Source organism: Lates calcarifer, linkage group LG16_LG22 (genome assembly GCF_001640805.2).
Source record: "Lates calcarifer isolate ASB-BC8 linkage group LG16_LG22, TLL_Latcal_v3, whole genome shotgun sequence".
Classification (NCBI taxonomy): domain Eukaryota; kingdom Metazoa; phylum Chordata; class Actinopteri; family Centropomidae; genus Lates; species Lates calcarifer.
In genome coordinates, this window is record NC_066848.1 from 1,888,933 (window position 1) to 1,900,761 (window position 11,829).

The following is an 11,829-nucleotide window of genomic DNA, read 5'->3' on the forward strand; positions in this document are numbered from 1 at the left end:
AGCTGTGTTATAATGCAAAGCAAGAGGGGGGGAGGAAGGGGAGGAGGGGGAGGAGGGAGGCATTAAGCACATAACTTTGAAATGGTGACTTGAAATAGCTACCATGGTCAGAGGAACTGGCATGCCCCTCCATCACCTAATCCATACCATAATTCCTGATCTAATTAGAGGAAGGCTCAGCGCGAGGCCTGCCACAGAAGAATAAAGAACACAGGAGGAGTGTGTGCCCAGAGAAAGGAGGGAATAAGAAGTCAGTGGAACAGAAAGAGAGGGGGGAGAGGAGGGGAGGAGGGAGGGAAGGAGGGAGGAAAAACAGGAGCAGGGTGAAGTGAAGTGAACAGGTAAACACGGCGGATTGAAAGCATCGTGCACACGATTTAATCTACTCATAAATTAATTTAGTAAAAGTAATAACATGATAATATTCGTGCACTTAAAGCAACACAATGTAACTTTGCTGAGCAGCAGCGCCCCCTGCAGCCACGAGTGGGAATGACCTCCGTTGGGCTCCGAGTCCGACGCGCAGAAAACAACTGAGCTAAATATTACCCATGATCCCCTTCTCCGTCTGGAGCAGGAAGTGCTGTCGCTTTAACAAACACCAAACTCCATTTCTGGTTTTTAATGACTTCTACGTCTTTTTAACTGATCTCCAGCAGTTTAAGCTGCTGATTATCACTCAGTCAGAGGGAGATCGAACCTGAGAAACCAAAGTTACACAGAGACACAACAGCATACGTTGAATAAAGCTGGACAGCGGCTGCTGAAGCACAATCCAGTGACGTTTTACAGTGTTTTGTGGTGTGTTAAGGGGATAATGACAGATGTAATCAAGGTAATAACAAAGGAATTAACTGAGTACATGAAGGCGGCTCAGTAGGAAAAGGTAAAGTGCGAGCCTGCTGCTGATACAACAGTGTGTAACCTCAGTATCACAACTGTAATTAAGAACACAAGTTTCTAATTTCTGCACAAGCTACAAAAAAAAAAAAGATTCCTCCTGCAGGGCTCTGAAGACTCTTACTCATCCAGCAGTAACTCACAATAAAAGAGCAGGAAAACGTCACCAGGCGTCCTCAATCTTTGTTTGTGATGCAGAACCCGAACGTTTCCCCTTTCATCTGGACAAGATGAAGTCATTTAAACAGCCCGACCCCGCTCGGCTTCAAAGTGTCTGTTTGAGGTCTCAGACTGGACACTTGCTGCAGGTGCAGTGTTGGAAACACTGATGCAATACCAGAAATGGTCGACGACGACGCCTTCTTCCACATAGAGCCGGGTGGGGGGAGAGGAGGTGAGGGAACCTGGTCAGACGTGCAGCCTAAAATTCAAATTTCCCAACATTTGAAGACCTTTCAAAGGCAAACTGCATAAAACCAAGTGGGGAGATAAGCCACTTCCCCTGGGTACCCAGGTGAAAGTAATAAAAATCACACTGCTGCCGCTCCAGATACAGTAGAGCTACAATAAGTTAGCTGAGGATTACGCTGTTAAATAGCTCGAGGCTGTGCGTGTATCATCAGCCGGGATAACTGCACTATTGCATACTATACAATCGCGCATGGCAGTAATGTAGTCTGTACTCTGAATTACATTCATGGGGATGTCAGTAAACTCCCCTGTGATGTATCTTTGTGGTTTAAGAAATGAAATACACTGATCCACGAGTTAGATAGATGTGCTTACCAAGGTCAAACAGGCTCCCCAGCGTAATTACTGACTACCAAACACAAAGGGCATTGTTATTGGACAAGTATAATGCCACACATTACCAGAGCAACACAGCTGTTTCTATCAGCGAACACTAGCTTGGGAAGACATAGGGCGGGCATCAATTTAGCCTACTTATCTAAAGTCTCTAATTACTTGGTTTATTTGATAAACAGAACAAGGAGAATCCTTAAATGATTCTGCAAGATCCAAAGGGGATTAATTTCTCACTCCTTGAAAAAAAAAAAAAAAACAAATCACTGGTAGAATCCCTTATTTCACTCTTTAATCACGCATTAATTAGGAGCAATAGGGGCACCAGTTACACTTGGCATTTGGTGAGATTGCAGGAGAAAAAAAACGGGAGGTGGGGGGTGAGGGGGGGTGAGGGGGGGGGCTGTATTAGCCTCTCCAGAGGAGGAGGAGGCGGCGAGCACATCAGGCTAAGACAAAGACGAGACAATCACACAGAACAGCAGGAAGTGTGAGTTGAGTGTGAGCCAAACCCGAAGCTGGATATTCACGCTCAACTTTTTACAGCGTGGCTGAACGGAGGAAAGGTTCACGTCTTTGCCCCGATGGCGGCCATGTTGACGCGCACGCACCGACCCAACTAACGTCCAATTAAAGCTGGTTTGAAAGCCACAGTGTACCAAAGAAGGAAATGATGCTGTTGTTTGTAAATTAATGAATCATTTAAAATTCAAATCATTCTGTTTTCAGCTCATCACATGAGGATTCGTTGCTTTTCTTCAGACTGTTGGTTGGAGAAAACAACGCATTTGTAGCTGGAAACATGAACTTTTTCTTTTACTACTTTCTGGAATTTTGTACACTAATATTTATCTAGTTGTTTTCTAAAGTTTTTGTAAAGTTGTTCTTTAGATCTCAAGCCAATACTGGTCTGGGATCAGTGGAGAGTTTTTAATAATATTAGCAACACTTTTAAAATACTTATTCATCATTAACCGGCTGCTTATTAGCAGCATATTGTCTCTTTGTTACTCATTATAAAGCTCTTATTAATGGCCATATTCTACAACTATTAGACCATTATCTAACAGTGTTTTTAAGGTCTGTTAATTGCAGCAGTTATGTGCTATAATAGATGAAAAGGAAGGGAACATATTCTGCGTTAAAAGACTTAATTTAGACACTGTTAAAGGACCAGTGTGTAGGCTTTAGTGCCATCTAGTGGCGAGAATGCAGATTGCAACCAAACAAAATGGCGTCAACTAACGCATCAACCAGCCTGTCGGGTGAAGAGGTTTGTTTATATTTCTATATTTTACAAAAAAAGATTTAAAAAAACGTGAAAGGCAGTCAGTTTGTCCTTCCTGGGTTACTGTAGAAACATGGCAGCCTCCGTAGAACAGGACCTGCTCCTTAAGTGGATCTAAATTTCTCGTTTCTCTGAGCAAACAAAAACACAAACAATTAGTATTATACACTAATAAAAACAAGTTGTGTTACATAAGAATAACCTTATTTATTAAATGTTATTAAAGGAGAAATTAATATTCTTGTGTTGCAACCACCTTTTAAGGTTAATATTGAGAACGTAATTCACGTAGAACAGCTTCTTTAGTTAGAATTTATAAGCAGTAATAAGGTGGTTATTGAAGGAAAACTCTTAGTTGATACTTGTAGAATACGGCCGTGCAGGATAAGGCATTAATAAGGCTTTTTAATGACTAATAACGAGCCAATATGCTGCTCATCTGCATGCTAATAAGCAGCTGTTTAATGATGAATATGTGCACCTGAGAAAGTCTCTAGGAGCAGAGTGTATTAGCGTGTTATTATAACCCAGGTGTGACATTTAGAAACTGTACATTGCCCTAAAATGAGACGACACGTCCACGTTTTCTACCAGTTCAATGTTTTAAAAAAAGCTCTGAACTTTAAACGTGACAGCACCTGAACCAAAGTACGACTAAACGCCTTTTAACTTTTTTTCCCTTTGGTCGACTCCTTATCTAAGATGAAAACCGTATCCAGCACAATGAACAAAATGGCCTGTAAAATGTGTTTTGAAACCATTATGCTCTCGGTCTGTTTTCTTATTTCGCGAGCTTGAATAAAGAGGTAGCTTCTCGAGCAATCTCGGCCTTGTTTGTTTAAGGTAATTACTACTTGTCCTCCCATCCTGCCGGCCCAGATGATGCATGAAAATTACCATTCCCCTACTTCAATCAAAGCAGGAAAAAGAAAAGGGAGAAAGGGGGGAACAGAGGCGAGCAGATGGGAGGAGGGGGAGGCGGTGAGAGAGGAACTCTGTGAGACACACAGAGCTCCCTCCCTGCATGACAAGAAAGGGCACTGTCTCTGATTAATTAGCTGGAGTTGGTAATCAGTTTAATAAGACTGAAGTTGATGGTGAGAGGTCCCCTTTGGCAGAGGCACGCTAAGCTTAGCACTCTGTTCAGGGCCCTCGCTTTCTTCCACCAAGTAAACACGCAGTGTCTATTTACATAAACAGTTGTTTCTTTTTTGTAGGGGGGCTATTTTCTCCTCCACACCGCCTGAAAGCCTAACACCACCGCTTAAGTCACTCCCAACAATGGCAGCGGGAATTGCAGACAAATTCATGAATTTTTCAACATATGAGAACTAATTAAATTGAGGCCTTTTTGAAATGAATATAGTGCGAGGTACTCACTCGCCCTACGCACACAAAGAGGGTATAATTCAGCGATTGAATTCTGGCTTGATAGCATTCAGCCTTTTACCACAGCGAGCTACTATACAGATGGCCGGGGTCCTTTTCATTCTTTTCTCTCTTAATGGCAAATCTCATTATGGCAGTTATCAGTGTGTGGAGAACAAGACGGGGGAACGATGGGCCACAAAGACGCACGGTGCAGGAATGTGGTACCTGTCTGCTGAGGAACATGATACTTACTGTTAGGTCAGATCGAGACGAGAATTTAAAGACAGATTTTGTTTGGATGATTAGCATCATTAGCATCATTTGACCTTATAGGGCCGGACACGACACTTTACTAACCACGAAACTTCCCGTTGCAGTGCAAAATATCTGTAATGTTATGTCTAAATGTGCAAATGCTGCATTATCTAATTAATGTTCGCCATGTTTTCTAAGAACAAAATCTTCCCTAAATCAGGCTGTGAGTGATATATGAACAAACCCCTCAGTAAAAACCTTCAGAGTATAAACAGGAATGAAACTGGAAAGTTTAGTGAATGTAAGTCCTGCTGAAGTGCAGATTTCTGGCTCAGAGTGAGAGAAAAAAACTCATTTAGAGAAAACAGCCTTTAAAAATCTGATTTGTAATATAAATCTACAAATGTAAACAGACGAAGCGCGGTAAAATAAACTCCTAAATGTGTATTTTGGACTAATCTCAAAGAAGACATGTTGCAGAAGCAAAATAGCCTCAAATCTCAAGTAGCATTTTGAGTTGTTGTTTTGTATTTGTACTAGATTTGTATTTTTATTCTAAATAAGAGGCAGCTCTGCATGAAAACTAGGAACAGGAGGACATAACCTCCCTTTAAACTGTAACTTGACATTTTAACACTTCAATTTGTGGACAGTTTCTAAAGAAATAAGACATAATGTTAAGGTTAATGAGCTTTTGTTACCATCAGACAAAGCCATGCTAGCTGTTTCTGGTCTTTATGCTATGCTAAGCTAAGCTAAGCTAACAGACTCCAGACTCCGGTATTTTTTAACCTCTCAAGTGTCTGACAACATTATGGACAGGATTCCTACAGAGATAGACCTTTTTCATTCAACAGTAAGATCCTTTTTGTTTAACTAGAAACATCACAGTATATCAATACCAGACTCCATTGACAAAAACGTTAATTTTACCTTGCTGCCTCGACTGGTTGGTTATATGAGCTGACGCCGTCACGTCACGTCTCTCTGGTCTGATCCGTAAAAGACGTTGTGTCCTGAAGCTTTGTGCATGCGCAGTAGAAGTATAACCTGTGGAAAAACAGACATTTTAACTTTATTTTGGGGCAAAATCACCAATTATTTAAAGCAGTTTTCAGTGCAGTTATCCTGGGATAACAGCCCCGGGGGTGTTCCCAAGATGGCTGCTGAGTGGTGACTCTGAACCTCTTTCTGCTCTCTGTAACTCACTCTGACCTCTGTTATAATTAACGTAATCACACGAAGCCTCTCACATGACAAAATCTCCTATTAAACCACAACTTTACTTTCTGCATTGTTTGCTTACACTTAACTCTTAACAAGTCATGACTTAGACCGGCCACGGAGCAGAAGAAACAAGTTGTTGCTGTCATGGCCGAGCAGTTTCTATCTGGAGTAAACTCTGAGGACCTGGTCTGAGATAAGAGCGCACCACATCACCCCGTGGCGTTAATGATCGTCCGCTGTTACAACACAAAGACAGTCAAGTAGCAGATAGAGCACAGACATAATTTAAGCAGTGCTAAGTGGTCTATTGTCATTCAAATGATAAATTATGCTTGGCAGAGGTTTTAGAGTCACTTTTACAAAGCGTTGCTATTGTTTGTGTTGAGACAAGGTTTTAAGGAGTCGGAATAGAGGGAATTACTTGGGAGAGTTCGGAGTTCCTTGGGGTTTGGACACAAATTGGTTCCCTGCCCTGACTGTTAGACAAGCCACTGCTTACAGAGGAACTGCACTGTTCTGACAAACAGATCTGGAGTCAACACGGCGGCTTGTACGAGTGTTAAAGCTAGAGGACGATGGAAAGTGACGCTCAGATGAGAAAGTAAGTTACGATAACGAGAAGAAATCAGTTTCCTCAGCTGTTTTTTGCAATAATTTGGTGACAAAAATACGTTTATTCACCTCCTTTACATATTGTTTACAGATTAATTACAGTTGTGTTAAAGCAACAAACTGTAATTTTTCTGAGCAGCAGCGCCCTCTGCAGGCATGAATGGGAATTAATTCTGTTGTTGCTCTGTGTCCGAGCGGTTAAATGGTTTTAAAAGTACAGGAAACAAAGCCTAAAGACTGCGTAGTCCCACTCACTGAACTGAAACGTGGCCCAGCAGTGTATATTACCCATGATCCCCCTCTCCCTCTGAAGCAGGAAGTGCCGTCGCTGTGACAAACGCACCAAACTCCATTGAGAATTCTTGATATTTTAAGTTCCCTGGCTGGATATTGGAGATAAACGCCGGTTTTTAATGACTTCTAAGTCTTTTTTTAACTCATTTAAAATTCGGCATCTGCAGCTGAAATGATCTGCACACCTAAGGGTTAATTCACTGTTGCAGTATAACCAGTATTAATTGATCAATAACAACTCTGGAGCGGCTTCTTCCCCCCCTCTAATCAAGCCGGTGTTTGTAATTACCTGCTCTACAGTAGGTGAGTGTTCTTCATATAGGAACTCGGCAATAAATTACCACACAAGCTGGACTTAACCGAGGTCTTTCCTGGGACAAATCAAGGTAATGTTAATTACACCATTAAATTCATTTGCTGAGTGTAAATCCCCCCCGGCTGCTCCAGATCACGCTGTGTCCATTCTTAAGATACAAAGGGATTTCAGGTCAGTGTGTGTGGAAATAAAACCAGGTCAGTGTAAGTTATACAGTAAAGGTGTGTTTATACACTGTGAAGAAATTAACACACGCTGATTGTTAAATATGGACGACAATAAACGCTTTAACGTCTTAATATATCCTTATATGTTGCACAGCTTCACCTGGCTGTGAATGATCCTCCTTTTCTTCCCAGGTACTCGCTGCTGCCCGAGATGTCATTACTTCTGTTGGGGCTGTTAAATGGTTCCATAAGGAAAAATGAAATATTCATTAACTTGGTTAATAATTCATTCAGATAAAATGCAGCATGTGGTTTGCAGAGTTGAAGATGAATGCGTAATGAGTGCATGCTCAGCACAATTTCGAGCTTGGGAATGTTTTTATTTCGCGATAGCAAAAGAAGAAAATTAATTGAAAGTTCATTTTCATTTTTTTGTTCTATAAGTTATGCTAAATGATAAAATAGATGCTTTCCAAGCACTTTCTGACTAAGAAACAATTAAGAGGGTGTATATGTAACCCACATACTACAGCGTGGTTTTTAATTACAGAGGAAGTGCATTTAAACAGACTTTATCAAATTGTAAATGTTAGCTTGACCTAATTCCCACAGTTAGAGGAAACTGTGTGAAGCACTTTGTACTCTGCTGCCTGAAAATTGGAACCATAACCTCCACTTATCATGTGACAAAAGCTCGCAGAATGAAACAGTATATTCATAATTTCATATGAAGCTTTGTCATTACTGAAAATATCCAGTTGCTGCTCCAGATGTCACATCAAAAGTCTCCGGCAGCGAGTAAGTGTGCGCACGTTGCTTCAGTTAACACAGGGGTGGCGAAGTGTTCCCACACCGCCACACTGCAGTGTAAACACCGCTCATCCAAACACTGTCAAACTAATTTCCTCACACCGCGGAGGTTCATTTTGGCTTTCAGATGAATCAATTCTTTCTCTAATTATCAATTGCGACACCCATAATCACTGGAAGACTGTAGCGCTGAGTAAATGGCATGTCTTTTGTGTTATAATTCTGTGCATCTTGACAAACATGACCCATTAAACAACCCTGTGGCCTTTTTTCGAGAGCGGTGATTATACTAATTAAAACTGCAAAACATCTGAGAGGGTGGCAGACGTGCCAGAATTAAACAGGTCATTAAATCAGCAGAGGAATATGTCAACATCCTGCACTGCCTGTCGCTGTGGAGGTATGGAGGGAACAAATATACCACAGAATGAGCAGGAATGTGCTCGTAATTTACGTGATATCGCAACATATGACAACTAACATTTGGGGTTTTCACTACGGAGGCCCTGCAGTGCAAAACACAAACAGAATAGAAACAAAAGAGACATTATAAACAGCTCATTCTCTTCAGTTTGTGCACAAATTACACAACTTTACACCTTCGAAATGCAAGTCACACATCCTCTGTGTGACTTCCTGCGCATTGTATGAGGTGATTTTTCCTGATTTTAGGAGAAGGTGCAGACATTTTGACTGTCACGTCAGGCGTTTTAGTTCATTTTATTGTTATAACACAAATTACAATATTTCCTTAAATCTAAGCAAGTGGTTTCAGAGCCTAAACTGAACCACTGTTCTGTAAAAGCCTCATGCACTTAAAGATTTTTACACACTGGGGGTGTTTTTCCGTACGATTAATTTGCATGTTGATATATTTTTTTGAGCACGAAACATGAATATAATGTGGTGAAAAAGCAACAGACGGAGGTTGATTTTTCTGAGATTTCACATCACAGATAAAGAAATCAGCCAAACACATCCACTGACAAAAGCTCAAAGGATCCTGGTTGTTGGTCGTCATAGAAAACTTTGACTTTGCTGTACAGACTTCACGTATTTTCAAAGTGTAAACCTGTGTTATTTATACACAATCAGGTAAGAATGAGTTCTAAAATGTCGTGTTTTCTATTTTTTTGATATTCTTTGTTTAATATTGTTGTGTTTTTTTAAGCATTTAATAGTTTTAACTGACTGAAAATCCAATGAGTGCAGCTCTTTTTAGTGGGATTATAAAAAAGGAAAAGTGTAACATGTAGTTACATGACAAAACAACACTGCAGCTGTGATGCTTTCAGAGAACTTGAACTATGCATAAACAAAGCCACGTTTCTCTGAGCTACGCTCGGCGTTAGGTGTGAGGTGTTTTGAGCATCGCTGGCCTTTATCAGCTGCATCTGGGAGATCTCTCCTCTGAGTTAATCCTCTCCTAGCTGGTGATAGCAGCGAGTGATAGCGCTGATGTCTTGTTACCAGCAACATATGTTCCCTTTCATACAATAGCAGCTCTCCAACCATTTAATGGGATTGTTGTTGCTGCTGCTCCACACAACAAACACTTTTCCTGGAAGTGGTTCGACATGTGCCCAAGGAATTTGTCTCCGCGTTTCACAACAAACCGGCCTAGGTCAGGGGCTAAGATTGGCCTCCAGTTACAGACTATTGAAAACAGCTCCTCAACACGACGAGAGGGGAAAGTGGATTTTCCAGTTTGAAAGCAGAATCATCTCTGCTCAAGGCATTACCCTGTGTTCAAAGAGATTAATTAAGTGAGATGCTATTGATACGGCGCCGCGCTGGTCTCGGATCAGCGCTGGTCATGTTCACTGACAACTGCTAGCTTTAAAAAATGGCTACATGGCCTCTACATACGGAAAACTCATCCTCACAGATGAGGCTTTTTTGGGGGCTTTTGATTCCTGGCTGCTCCGCTGAGAGGATAAATGCAATCGAGGAACTTTCCTGAATCACACCTGCATCCTGCGATTCTCTGTAAACAAAACAGAACCGTTAAACCTTCACGCCGCTCTCGAGGAGTTTTTCCAAAAACTTTGAAAAGACCCTGAAAAATCCTGCTTCCTTTTCTCCCGTTAATGAAGCATCTCTGATGTCTCCTCACTCAAGTCAAGATATATTTCTCATAGCAGTCATCAAAGTGAAGAAATCCCATGTCGTACTTTGATGTGCTTAACACAGTTTTAACTGGTGTCTCATTACAGAGATAATTAATAGTTTAATTAGCACCAATTCTCACCAACTGACAGCTGCAACACACACCAGTCATGTGATTCACTTTAATGCACGACGATATAAAAAGCTTGATTTTTCTCCTCTCTCTGTTCACACCGGCCTCATATCTAGGTCTCTTCAGCTCAGGTGTTTTGGATCATAATTGCCTACAAACTTTTATTGCTGATGTTTTGTTAATTTTTGCAGCCTACACAGCAGAGCTATGAGAACGTAGCTGCTCCTCACCAGGGGGACAAAGTGCCCAAATATGTGCAATGCAAACAACTTAGGTGGATTAATTTTAATTCTCATTACCTTGAAGCAAAGCAATCATTTTCTGTGATTGAAAAAAAAAATATAAGCAAGCATTATGAATAAAAGTAATTATCATTTTTGTGCTTCTTCTTCTTCTTCTTTTTTTTTGAGGAATGCTGTTTGCAATTAACACTTCCTGGAATCTGAATGAGCATTTTCAGAAGTGTTGAGTAGCTGCGGAGGCAAACACTACAGATCAAGAAAAAAAAAAGATCAAAGTGACGACGAGGACGAGGATGAGGAAGTCGGACGGTTTTAAGACGGGAGTTTACAGATGCTGAAGAGAGCTCCTCGCACAATGAGCAGCGAGTGTAGGCTTCGAGAAAAACAGCGCGTGCCTCTTGTTCGGGCAGAGAAACAATAGCATGTCTCCCAGCATGGGCGAGGGCCAACAGCAAAGCCTCTGTTTCATGTCTGCCTCCTCTCCATGCACCCGTTCACTCAACTTCCAGTTTACGACCGCTCACAACAGTTTACAGCAGCCAAATTTCATTTTCTACTCCCAAATCCTATCGCACATTATCCTGTACATTGCATTAGGGCCCTAATCTTCCCTTTCTCTTCCTCAGAAGAAGAAAGGAGCGCCTTCATGATTAACCCACTTTACAGCAATAAATAAACGCATCATCCAGTAATGTACACCAGATTTAATTTGAAGGGGGGGAGAAAAAGGCCAGAACGCTCAAATCACTGAAATGTAATGAAAAATAACACAATGCAGACACCAATGGGCGCCTTAGGAATTAATTTGAATGCTCCATAATTTCTTCTCTCTCTTGTACTCTCTGGATTGGTTTTTCCTCAGCCAACTGTGTGACTCCCCCCCCTCCACCTCCACCTCCACCACCCCTCACACTCTGCTGGTGTGAAGTCTTCAAAATATACAAAGAGAAGAAGAAGAAACAGGATCAGTCCGCTGTTAAAAAAACTAAAACAAAACAAAAACCAGCACTTTTATTAAACTAACTCGCAGTCTTTCTCTTTCTCCTCCGTGTTTGTCACATGAAGCCCATGTTGCTTTTAGTTTCCCATCGTTTTTTCGCCTCAAACCTGCAACACAAAAACAACATGTTTTAACTGTCAGCATCTTAACCCAGGGAGAAACAGAGAGAGGCAGAGAGAGATGTCGTACCCCCAGACTATTTCCTTCTTCCTTTTCTGCGCTGCTCTCAAAGCTTCCTCTTCCTGTTTGCGTTGCACAAAGTCACGGCAATCAGCGGCTTGAGCGATTTTCACAGCCAGCT

General features: G+C 41.4%; 1 protein-coding gene across 4 annotated transcripts in view; it reads right to left on the reverse strand.

The window, feature by feature from the left end:
- fam204a (family with sequence similarity 204 member A) overlaps positions 1 to 11,829 on the reverse strand; it is a 47,858-nt gene that overhangs the window by 19,154 nt on the left and 16,875 nt on the right. For 2 of the 4 annotated variants that reach the window (XM_018681007.2, XM_018681003.2), the window contains exons 6-7: positions 11,718 to 11,827; positions 7,594 to 11,635 (exon numbers count right to left, since the gene is read on the reverse strand). In XM_018681007.2, coding sequence (XP_018536523.1) covers positions 11,584 to 11,635; positions 11,718 to 11,827 — 162 coding nt within the window. In that variant the 3' untranslated portion in view covers positions 7,594 to 11,583. Of the gene's footprint in view, positions 1 to 5,551; positions 5,669 to 7,593; positions 11,636 to 11,717; positions 11,828 to 11,829 lie in introns of those variants that run through there. The other 2 variants (XM_018681004.2, XM_018681008.2) reach the window with 2 other exon arrangements.